Source organism: Misgurnus anguillicaudatus, chromosome 1, assembly GCF_027580225.2.
Source record: "Misgurnus anguillicaudatus chromosome 1, ASM2758022v2, whole genome shotgun sequence".
Taxonomy (NCBI): Eukaryota; Metazoa; Chordata; class Actinopteri; order Cypriniformes; family Cobitidae; genus Misgurnus; species Misgurnus anguillicaudatus.
In genome coordinates this window covers 11,774,183-11,787,286 of record NC_073337.2, presented here as the reverse complement: position 1 = coordinate 11,787,286, position 13,104 = coordinate 11,774,183, and the positions used below count along the sequence as shown (strand labels likewise).

General features: G+C 36.2%; 1 protein-coding gene across 3 annotated transcripts in view; it reads left to right on the top strand.

Moving 5' to 3' along the window:
* Positions 1-13,104, top strand: part of tafa5a (TAFA chemokine like family member 5a) — a 139,758-nt gene that overhangs the window by 84,149 nt on the left and 42,505 nt on the right. For all 3 annotated transcript variants that reach the window (XM_055190912.2, XM_055190910.2, XM_055190911.2), the window contains one exon: positions 12,699-12,848. In XM_055190912.2, coding sequence (XP_055046887.1) covers positions 12,699-12,848 — 150 coding nt within the window. The remainder of the gene's footprint in view (positions 1-12,698; positions 12,849-13,104) is intronic.

Genomic DNA, 13,104 nt, shown 5'->3' with positions numbered 1-13,104 from the left:
GACCCAATATAGACATGATCTGCACGTCTATCCGACGTCCTGTGTTTAGTGGGGAATAAAATTGAATTGAATAACATTCTATCATGATTATAATGCAATGGGCCACTTGTTACATGATACTATATCAATTATCCGTATTGTCTTAATTTGAGAAAATTAAATTTCTCTTTATTACCTATATAAGGATGAGCAGCGATACAGATATGTGCGTCTGTCTGCTGTCATTAGGACATTATATGTACCTGTCTTCATTTCAGCTGACACAGTTAATCACCATTATCTATCATTATAGTATGCATGAGAGAAACTTGTTTGAAAGACAGTCCTGAGGTTTGAATCATTTTGTGGCTTCTTTTCATCTTAGTAACTTTGTTTTCTGCTTTTAATTATTTTCTATGCAAGCCATTTATCTATGCATGGACAGAGGATATTCTAAGGTCATGTGTATTCAGAATGGGGACAATATATTCAACGAGCAAACGGCTATATGAACATTGCTATCTCATGCTACAGTAACTTTATATAAATGACCTACTCCAAAAAACAGGTACTCAAACTATCAACTTAAACAGAGAATCTATAATAGCTTCTGTTGTTAAAATCATGTATCTCAGCTGTGTGACTTGAGCAGGCTAAACTGGGCCATAGGCAAGGACAGAAAATGAAAGGCTATTGTATACATTTTGTAGGATCTTGTAGAATCATTAGCCTCTTACACACATACAATCTTTTCTGGCAAATAATAAAATGTGTGAACATGACCTTCTCAGAAATACGAGGACCTCAGAGTCTGGCAAATTTTCAAGGATGAGATGTTGTACAATTACAAGTAAATTACCAGTATGATGCAATGTGTCAACAAATAATAGGGTTACCACCAGCATACAAGGTCAGAACGTGCTGATCTAAGAAGTCTGCTTTAAGTCTGCCAACCATAACACTATGCCATAGATTATATATTTACTCTGCACTATTTAAGTTTGTGAAGAGAAGTTGGCAAACTGCATGAAAATAAAATATTTGGCACAAAAATTAAAAACTTTAGTAAAAAGACAGATTGTGTATGTTTAGAGGTCACTTCTGGTTAAAGGCGGAGTGCACAGCAATGTTTGAAAGCCAATGTTGACATTAAAATAACCTAAAAAAAACACGCCCCTACCCCAATAGAATCTGGGCCTTCTTTTGATAGACCCGCCCCACACATACGCAACCCCGGCAAGGATGTTGGTTAGAAGACACGCCCCTTACAGCTGATTGGCTACAAGTGTGTTTTGGTAGTGAGCCCGACTCCCGTTTTTTTAAACATTGTACACTCTGCCTTTAATGACATCAACAGTTTACTATGAAGGTAAATCAGTAGCAAAACCTGAGCGCTCGCAAAATATTTGTACTTTATATAGCACATTTAAGTGCAACTATGTTGTCCAAAGTGCTTTACAAATGAAAATCCTGTAAAGGTACAGAAATATGATACACATAAACCGTCAATATAAATACATAAAACAAGCATACACAAAGACCACATAATAAATGAACCTCACATCAAACTGTCCCTGCCTCACAGGCCAGACTGAAGAAATATGTTTTCAGCTGGGAGTTAAAGACCGACAGAGCCTGGCGAATATACAAGGGAAGACCGTTTCACAGCTTTGGTCCTACTATTGAAAATGCGCAGACTTTTTTTTCTTTCTTACTTGTACAGTAAAATTTTCCCTCACAGTCCTGATTTGAAAATTTGAAGTTGAATGTTGAGATTTGCACACACTTGTGTTCTGATTTTGAAGTTGCAGACAAATAGTCAAGAATATGTAAATACCGTTTACAAAAATACATACAAAACTTAAAGTACATATTTACATATTCTTAAATACAAACACAAATAGGCACATACAACACCGAAAAAAATTATTCATTTAATTTACTCAAATTTTTAAGGTAAGTGGTCGCAATCAATTTATTTAGGTTACATTTAAACAAAAAAATTAGAAATACAAAACAAAACAAAAAATTTTTGTTTAAATGTAGCTTAAATAAATTGATTGCAACCACTTACCTTAAAAAAATTGAGTAAATTGTATGAATCTTTTTTTTCAATGAACCTCTCAAATCGGTCACTGCCATTTCAATTCTTTGCTTTTTGACTTTTGCTACTGTTTTTGCGATATACATGAAGCAAGATGAACTTCTGCAGGTGAGACTCAGAGGTGAGAGAGAGGCCAGGGTTTGATGACGTCACTTGATGGGTAAAATCACAATAAAGGGAACTAACAAACAAAGATAACTTGGAATCAATATTAAAATAAGATTAAATGTAAGCCAAAGCTCTCATTTATTAATACAATTTCCTTCACTGATATATTATCTGAACACTGTATGTTTGCCATGTAGGCTATTGTAAAGGGAGAATTAACCTGACCAGATTAACAATGGTTTTAACAATGGAGTTTTTAACTGCATTTTTTAATTTACAGTTATAATAATTAAAATACATTTTCGTAATAATTCATAATAGCAGAATATATACCAGTAAACAAATAAACCAGCTAAATCTGCATTTTTGAAAATGAAATATTAGTTGTTTTGGGACAATTATTTATTTTGCAATATAATTTAAATTTACAAGCTGTTAAGTTTGCTACTGATTTATTTACCTTCATATTTTACCAGTATTTTGGGATTAATGTGTGAATAGTGTCTAACCCGTTAAAAAGACAAATGTTGTTGTTTGTGTTAAAAGCACATTTTTGTCTTTTATGATTTTATGCTAATTTACCAGAATAACTGTGTGGATGTGAGGTTATTGGCTGCTAAAATGTCTCACAGCAGAATTAAAGCTGCACTGGCTGTAGTATTAAAGAGAACTTTAAATAGCATCTATCCCACTGCTTTAATAGGCGGTGTGTTTTGTTTGGATATTTTGTGTTCAGCTATTGAGTGTTCAGCTATTGCTGAAGTGGATACAATCACAACATGACTTCGCTGTCTCTTTGTGTGGTTCATTGTCATTTTAGTCAGTTGTCTCTATTGGATGATTACAGATACTTTCAGAAGCTAATTGCAGTGGAAGAGAGAAACCTGGGTTGGACTAGTAAATATGTAAAAGTCTTTTTTTTAGATTCGCTGTTTTCACCATAATATCATTCTACATAATCTAAGAACATTCAGTGAAAATATAACCCTGATATCTTTAATATTGCCCAAATAATATTACCAAAGAAACTTTGATGCTCGTTATCTTAATAATTTGATAATTATTTCGAGACTTTAGCCTCAAGACAGGGTCACATATAAAGAGTAGCAGTTTTTTTATAAAAGCATTTTTTGAAACCAATAGAAAAATATATTGTTTATAAATATAATATTGAAAATTTGTAACCCTTAATTTAAGCGTATTTCATTTTTCTGTGTAACACAAATGAAAAGACACAATAGCTCAAATCGCATTCACAACCTGTTGTGATCAGTTATGAGACATAACTCATAGCATCAGTGATAAGATTTATTTATGGCATTTATTGCTTTATTAGTTGGGTTTATATGGTAGGCCTTTTGTTGGTAGCATTTTCATCCATGTGTATCCTTGAATTAAAAACCATGGTTAATTTTCATAAGGGAAAACACCCCACACCTGCACTGTTTACCTTGGGCTGAGCTTTGGTCCCAAATACTGCATTCCATCCTTAAACTGTCGCCATATGTCCCAACCTCCTCACTCTCCCTTCAAATCTGAACTGGAAACCAGGCCAGCACTACCTTGCTGTTGATCCTAGCTGGCTGGTGCCATGCCAGCCTATTGCTCGTTGATCAGCGGCGGTGGTTTTGAAGCTTTGGCGGTTCAACGCGTACATGACGTAATTATGCAGCGCTTTTCACGTCCGAATCCCACTTAAGAAAAATATAAACGAATAAGTTTTATACATTAAATCAAATGACCACTGCAGTCATTTGTTAACAAAATTGCCCATACAGCCATTAAGCTCAGTCTTACAAAATACAAAACTTTGAATTTCTCAAGTCAATGTGGTCGATCATAAGGCCACAGCGAGAGTCACATCAGCGAGAAAGAAGAGATAGTGAAAATAAGGGAAGTCTAAAGAGCTCCTGGAGGAAGTGGCAGATGAGAGGATGTGAGATGTCTTTATCCTCCATCAGACCCCGCCAGCTGAGATTAAAGACAGACCATCTCAAGGCGGCATTCACACTCTGAAAGTGGATCATCCCCCTTGTTGCATGCTGATGAACCAAAATGAATGGCCTCATGGACCCCATACCCTCTCTCAGATTGTAGTCTCTGTGATCCCACAAAATCTCCTGCAAAACCCAGTCAGCCCGTGAAGGTTAAGTTCCATATCAAGGGTGTATAAAGGACCAAAGATGAAAATAGCACCAAGGAAGATGTCCATTTGATCTCAGGGTTGCATACTGAACCAAGTCAAGCATCTGTTTTGACATGCTTGACAATTGTGCTCAGTTGCTTACAAACATATAAATGGTTATATAAGTCTTGTAACACTGTATTCAGCACAAACTGTGCTACTGTGCTAAAACTGATGTCTGGGGGAATTTGAACAATATTTGCTTTTAATGCTCCCTCAGGTTATAAATCATCAAAAATACGAGGTGTATAGTACAAAAGAGACCAAACACTAAACTTTAAGGTATTTTGGGCAAAAAAATTTGGCAAAAAAGGCAAACCACAGCGAATTGGGAAATATAGGGAATTATATATATATATATGTGTGTGTGTGTGTGTGTGTGTGTGTGTGTGTGTGTGTGTGTGTGTGTGTGTGTGTGTGTGTGTGTGTGTGTGTGTGTGTGTACCTGGTAATTATCACGTTGTGGGGACCAATTGTCCCCACAAACATAGGAATACCAGTGTTTTTGTGACCTTGTGGGGACATTTTGATGTCCCCATGAGGAAACAAGCTTATAAATCAAACAAAACGATGTTTCTTGAAAATGTGAAGTATCAGAAAGCTTTCTGTGATGGTTGGGGTTAGGGAATGGGGTAGGTTAGGGGAATAGAATATACAGTTTGTATGGTATAAAATGCATTACGTCTATGGAATGTCCCCACAAAACATGGAAACCAGAATGTGTGTGTGTGTGTGTGGGCGATCCCACAGTTAAGGGCTCACTACAGAGTTCAATGGTAACAACAAACATAAGTCATAACCATGACCCCAATAACTCAGAGCCGGCGCCAGACCATAACTGACAGGGGGGTACGCGGCTTCCAACGGGGGGCACGCAATTAGCAACAATAACTTACAGTTCAAGCACACACTTATACAACTGTTACAGACTGTCAGCTCATTACAGACTCGTTACAGACAGTCGCTGCGCTCGTGCTTTGCTCGACGCAACAACAAACCGCCCTCGCGCGGCACAAGCCATTGAAATGAATGGGTTTCATAGCGCAGCCCAGCGCACATCGCATCCTAAGTAAAAGCCGTTATGAAAGCCGCTTTACCATAATCAAGTCGCAATGCTGTTAACGGTCTATAGCCACACTTCACATGAGTAAATTAAAACAATGCTAACTTACCTTTAAAAAAGCTGAAGCCGGCGTGTACGAACATTAAACTTCCTTAAAACAGTGTCCTGTAGATTTGAAAATTCCACCTCGACCTCTAATCTCCGAGTTTGAGCCAATCGGTGTTTGCATGAAGTCAGATGGAGCAGGCGGTGCTGGTTCGTTCTAAATGTTCTAATATCCATATTTTACATGATCCATAAAATGCCGCAAAAAACACGTTGCTAGTATCAAGTCACAAATATGCTAAAGCCTAATGACGCATGAGACCCGGCAATACAACCAATCAGAGAAACTGGTCTATTTTAATTAAAGAAAACATATATCAACTATATTTTCCTCATTTTATTACATTAAAAGTCATGAAACATTCAATGTTTAATTTATTTTAATTATTCTTGATATATATTAAATTAATCAAAAACTGTGTAGGGGGGCACAACAACCTGTTTGGGGGGCACGGCCCGCGAATGCCCCCCCTTGACGCCGGCCCTGCACTAACTCAACAGAAAATAAAAGTTCTTTCTTTCTTTTTCATTTTTTTTATACCATTGTGTTGACTTTGCAGCTGAGTTGAGAAGGTTATTCAGTGGATCCTAAAGAAATACATATCCAACAGAAGTCAGAAGTCACTTGAACAGCTGTAAAGGGTTGTACTGAGACCTGGGATTTTTAAGGCTTCGTTATTTTAGTGGTGTTCGCTTCACCAAGCATTACTTTACATTTGCTTATGCTTGGGATTAAGGACCAGAATAAACCCTAAACTTAAGTTCTAAACTTTGCCTTGTAACCACCTTGCACAGTTTATCTGATGGGAATGAATGACCCCTCTGATTGTGTTAAAGGCGGAGTCCACAATGTTTGAAAAACACTTTGGAAAAGGGAGTCGGGCCGACTACCAAAACACACTTGAAGCCAATCAGCAATAAGGGGCGTGTCTACTTACCAACATCCTTGCCGGGGTTGTGTATGTGTGGGGCGGGTCTATCAAAAGAAGGTTCAGATTCTATTGGGGTAGGGGCGTGTATGTTTAGGTGATTTCAAATATCAACATTGGCTTTAAGACATTGTGCACTCCGCCTTTAATTGTTGTAAATCTTTTGTGCCTTGGTGTAAATCTCAATTAAAAATGTAAGCAGTTAACTAGTGTATTCATTTACAAAGATAACCGTGGCAAAAACAGATCTGTATGCAATGTAGTTACCCATTTCACGTTTGTAAAAGCGACGCAGCAGTCGCATACAAAAGTTCAGGTGACCGTACGCGATTGAGTTAGCTCATGAAAACATGAAACTAAAGTAAGTTTGAAATAATAATGATAATATAACTTGACTCGATTAGTATTGGCTCCTGTAGATGGACATAAAAAATGTTTTGTGCAAAGCAGGGAAAGGAAAGCAGAAAGGAGAAATGATGAGTTTAAGGGAAGTAAGACACTACATCCTCACCCAATCAGGTCTTAACCATTCAAGGAAAAATCTCAGGAAAACCTCTGTCAAGTCTAAAGGATTGCATTGTTGCTGAGAAAATCAACACATGTATGTGTTATACTGTTTTATGTTTTCAGATATGAAATTAATATTGAGTCCACTACCTTTAGGACACTACATAAACAGTTATGAATATAAGGCAGAAACTATTATATATTAGAAGTCATAAAATGATCAATTTCTTAAAATATTGTTATTGTAAGAATATTCTTAATGTTAAAAAATAAGTTATGAATCATTGTTATCATTGTATAATGTAAAGTGTAATGTAATATTTTCTCTGCTGTTATTTTTCCAAACATTTTATGCCATTTATGCCTCCAAACATGTTAATAATATTAAGTATATGTATATATAGTCTTTATCCTATATACAGCGCTTTATGTATAGCAATGCCCCTGGGTTTTATCATGGAGTTTAGATTTCTTGAACAACATTTACGAAAGTTACTGCAGTTAACATTATGTATTTTGCTTCATTAACAGATAGTAAATCAGATGTGAGAAATAGAAAAGTTTAAAAAATCGCCCTTACATTATAATTACATCTAGTAATGCAGGCAGTTATATAAATATTTATCTAATGTGGTGTGAGGTAAGCTTAATTAGAAATACATTGATGCGTTTTTGATACATGGTTACACACTGTCCATTATCTCATATCTAAATCATAAATTAGCGTGTAGCAGGGTGCAGTTGGAAAAGCACACCAGAGAAAGATGGCATGAGCTTTCCTCTGTAACATCCTAATCTGTCTTTTTTAGAATATTTTTTTATTTTAATGCTATATTGAAACAATAAAAACTTTCTTTAAAAGCCATTTTAACAACAGTTAGGGGGATAAGGTCCAGATTTCTTTAGGATGGCAAATTAGCATGAGAATTCCAAAATATTTGCCTTGCCACTAAAAATGTAATTTCCTTAAGTTTTAGCTATTTCTTTTACCCCCTTTTTCATTGAAAGGATTTTTCTCTAAATTACAGAGCTAAAAAAACATAAATGGCTTCCATTAATGCTAAAGTAGGCTATAAATGCTTCCAATTTAATTCTAAAGCACTTACATTATAAATAGATCTTAGCCTTAGCCAATTAACATAAGTGTCTTACATGCTTGAATGTCACTGACTAAAGGAGCAGTGAAAGTGTACTTACATTGACACCTGTATTATTACCAGGACCTTCACATTTCCTAAAAAAACCTAATTATTTCTGCATTTGTTTCAAGCTGTTCATGACCTTAATGCATGAAAAAGTGATCTAATAAAATTTAAAAAAGGGAATAAGGCAAGAAAAACAAAAGTTTTATCCTATATTCATTTGTTTTCTTTTTATAACCTCTTAAATATGTGTAGGTTTCTTTCGAAAAGCTGAAATAATTGCATTTTTGTATAGGAGATCAGATTCAGAATGTGTCAGGACTCTGCCACGAGAGTTTGGTTTTATATTTATGTTTTATTGTGATGGCAGAGTTCTGACAGTCTCTTGTTTAATGTGGAGGCCATGCCTTGATAATTGTGGCATGTGCCTCTGGTGTCTCGTCTTTAGTCCCCGCCCCCTTGTTCTCCCTGTTAATTATTCATTGTTAGTTCATCCCGTGCACCTGTGTTACCCTCGTTAAGTTTCCCTATTTAATCTCCTCTTGTCTGGTGCTGGATCATTGTGTTGAAATCATGTCTTGTTATGCAGTCTTTCATGTTTATTCAGTTTAATGTTTCATGAGAGTGTTTATGTCTAGCCAGTATTGTTATTTCATGTTTATGTTACCCAAACTACAAAAGCCCATTTAAAAAATACAAATCTAACTTAAACTAAAGATTAAATTTGTCATGAAATTATTCTTTTTTTAATCACAAATACAGTGTTAACTTTCCCATACACTAAACGAATCTTAATCTTTCTTCCTCAAAGAAACAGACATTATGGGCTCTATTATACACCCCGCGCAATGCAGCGCAATGTGCAACGCAAGTGTATTTTGCTAGTTTCAACCCGGCGCAATGATCATTTTCACGTTTAGCGCTACGTTGTTTAAATAGCAAATGCATTTGCGCCCAATTTTGAAAAACGAGGTGTGTTAAGGGGCATTGTTGGCGTGTTGCTATTTTGAGGCAACTAAAAAAACCTTGTCTAAAGTTGAAGTCAATGGCGCATTTTTTTGTTGTTGTTATTTAATGAGCAAGTTATGCGCCTATAACAGGACAACAGCGCGCGTTTGCTTATCACATGAATGCGCAGCAGCACATAAACGTTTTAAAATATAAAAAATAGGATTAAAATGTAGAAGATTACTATTGAGTCTCTTGGAAATAAATGAGGATCGATTATGAGACGTTAGAAGGTGTAAAGAGCTGCTTCACCTGTAGACTGGTAAGTAAATAAATGCTTTGCTTTAAACAAATCCATCTATTTTTAAATGCTACCCCACAGATTTATTGTATATGATGACTCTGTACCTGTGGATATGGTGAGATAAGAAATTTTTTTAAGTAAATGCTTTTTAAAAAACTCACTGCGCTGTCCAAGTGCTGAAACTGCTCTCTGCACGTTTGTAAATTGTTTATCTCTTGTTTGTTACAAATAAAATATTTTTAGAGTACAAACCTTTTCTTGCATATTTGCTAATTATTTTATGTGATTACAATAATAATAGGATATCAATACATTTACAGCAAACAAAAGCCTGCTATTTTCACTTCTATGACTGAAAGAAAACGGCTTTTAAAGGTTTTAATAAAAAAAAACAATTTCAATAAAAATGAAAACAACAAAAAATTGTAACATTATTCATAAACTGGTGCTCTTTTTCCTCCGCTTAGTTTTTCAGTTTACAAATTCCACTTTCTAAATAGGGATTAGGCATGGCGCCAGGCACAACTTGCTTTTAAAGGGGATGAGAGCTGATACTCTCATTGGTTTATTGCACGTTACGCCCAAAACACACCCATTACTCATTAGGAGAATAGGAACAACCCTTTTAGGCCGTGCGCTTGGTGCATTAACCATTTTTCCCATCATTAGTTTAGCAAAAGTGGAATCGGACATGCCCGTTTAGGCCGTGCACTTTAGACCATGTGCTTAGATCGTTAAAATAGGGCCCTATATGCTTACTTTATATTGTTGGAGGTTAGGGTTGCACATCATTGCATCGTGCTATCAATCACTGAGTTATTATCTCTCATCTAGAGCAATGGATAAAAAGTCATAGGCTCTTCATGTCTATAACACAGAGCAAGCAGAGAAGTGGTGCATTGTGGGCAGTGTTGGGAGTAACGCATTACAAAATATAATATATTACAGTAATATATTAGTTTTTGCTGTAACGCAGTAATATAACACATTACTAATAAAATTTTGGTAATATTTTACTCGTTACAGTCTTAGTAACGAGCGCGTTACAACAATGCATTTCAAAGTTAGACCGTATAATTTGTATTTTTGACCAATGCGCGCGACCAGCATCCACACATGAAAAAGCTGCGTGTAAAATAGGCTGCGTCCCAAACCGCATACATCCATACTATGTAGTGGGCAAAAAGCACTACTTCTCGTGCTCTTTGTCTACTATATAGTATGGAAGTAGGCGGGTTGGGACGCAGCGTATGTCTGTTTCCACGTGCTGAATGCAACCTGTTTATTTTTACTTTAACTTTGTATTTGAAATTCGATTTGGACGCGGTGCGCGTCAAATATAGGCATGTTTCTTAAAGAGCCGAATCTGGGAAGTCCGCGGCTGTATAGCATTGACTAAAGTGGTCGCAATCAGGTCCGGTAGCCCCGCACACGCATAATTTTGCGAATAAGAGCACTAAGAAAAAGCAACAGAAAGTTTCTTTCGGTCTCCAATGCTGCTTGAACTTCAGAAGTAAAGAGAATTTTAGAAATCTTGCCAGTAAAATCCATATCACACCAGCAATGACAAGGTAAGCTTTGCTATGATTACAGTGCTAGGCTATTCCTATGCTATCTACAGTTTTATTACAAACAGCAACCTAAACTACAACATAACATTAGTGTAGACTTAAACATGGTTATCTAAATAGTACATTTAAACATCACTGTTTAAAGTTTTTACCAGCCTTTGTATGGGAGCCTATATTCATTGTTTGGCAAAAAGCAGTGTTCCTCTGTTTGTCTGTGTTTTATTAAGCAATTATATGTTTGCCTACATGTACTGTAATCCTTATATTGTACTGAAATGAGCTGTATTCCTTGAGGCCTGATCCTCCAATAGCACTTTTTGATGTCAACCTAGTGCATGCCAGGTTTGTGGTGTGAATCTGAATTAAAAGTGATCACTTAAGAATAGAAATGAAAAGAGGTTGCGTGTCTTGCCATGTTATTAGGCTATAGGTTGCATTATAGTGGGCTCTATTGTGTTTGGTATGTGTACCATAATTTACCAGACTTTTACCAGATCATTTGTCTATGTTTATGATTCTGACCGTGATTGTTACTGTATTTTGCCATAAGTCTTCACTGTGCCTATTCAAAGCTTGAGGGCCAACACATAATTTCTAGATTTATAAGCAGAAATAAACTACATTTTAACATTTTATAATGCCTAGTCATACTTCTGTTCTTTTGATGAAAGTAACTCAAAAGTAACGCAAAAGTAGTGTAACTCATTACAGTTCAGAGACAGTATTATTGTAATGTAACTAATTACTTTCAAATGACAGTAATTTGTAATATATAATGTATTACACTTTGGAAGTAACTTGCCCAACACTGATTGTGGGAGCAACGGAGGTGCTGAGAGTAAAATCCATAATAAGCGCTTGTCGACTTTATGCAAATATCAAACGACAAACACCAGGCGACAGCCCATCCCTGTGAAAAGTGACACTGGGATAATGAAAGGGACATGTTTTTATATTGACAAAATTAAATGTGTTAATGTATCTTTCGCGCTCTATGGCAGGCAAGATGGACAGACTCAACATGTTTAATCTGATGGATTTCTTAAGTTATTTACACCTGCTGGCTGTGTACGAACGTTGCTTTTTCCACTATTTTGCATGGAAGTCTATGAGAAGTCTAGTTTGTTTTCCCCCAAAAAGGGGCAGTGACAATTTACAGTCAAGTTCCCGGATGTGCCGGTAGTCCGTATACTTCTTAAATAGTCTGCCATATGTAATGACTGTATGTAGTGCAGTAGTGGAGCCACAGCACAGTCACAGTGATCCTGTTTAACCAATACTGCGTTTGAGAGAGGTTGGGACCGCCTACCTTATTTACATACGGACACAGAAATAAATAAATGTAGAAATGCATAAATGTATGAGATTTTTGAAATGGTATCGCATGTCCTGTACAAATTATTGCATTTTCCTGAATCTCAGGTAGTAATGTTTCTGGTTCATAATGAATACACCACCACACATTGGTTATATATTTTTCCTCCTCTGGGTCAAACCTGAGAAATTACGCTATAAACCCACGCTCATTCAACAATTTAGATTTCTTGCATGGCTGAAGACAAAACAGAATGCAATTAATGTGTTCATGAATGTGTATAGTTAAGTTAAAGGATAAAATGTAACCTTTCTAACCTAAAGCTGTTCAACTAAATATAAGAAAAGAAGGAATGAGATTAGGAAAACAGTCTTGCGCAGAGCTCTAGTGTGTAGCATGTCTCTAAAATCCTGTATTGTCTTGGGTTGTGTCCTGCAGGTCAGTTGGCAGCAGGCACCTGTGAGATTGTCACTCTAGACAGAGACAGCAGTCAGCCACGCAGGACAATTGCCAGACAGACAGCTCGCTGTGCATGTAAGAAAGGACAGATCGCTGGGACAACGAGAGCAAGGCCGGCCTGTGTGGATGGTAAGATATTCAAAACAAACAAATAAATAATACCTACTTTTCTATATTTGGTATTCTAATCTATGGTATGACTTCAGAAGAAATAATTCTGCAGTACTTAAAATAAGTTAATAAGTTAATTTTCATTCATTTAAACTGCTCTTTGTTGGAAGAAAGATGAATGAGATTTAGTCAGTTTAATCTGCTGAAGGCCTCAAGATCTTTAGACGGTTGTCATATTTGGTGGGATGTGCTGTGTCCTTAATCTAGTGGAGGT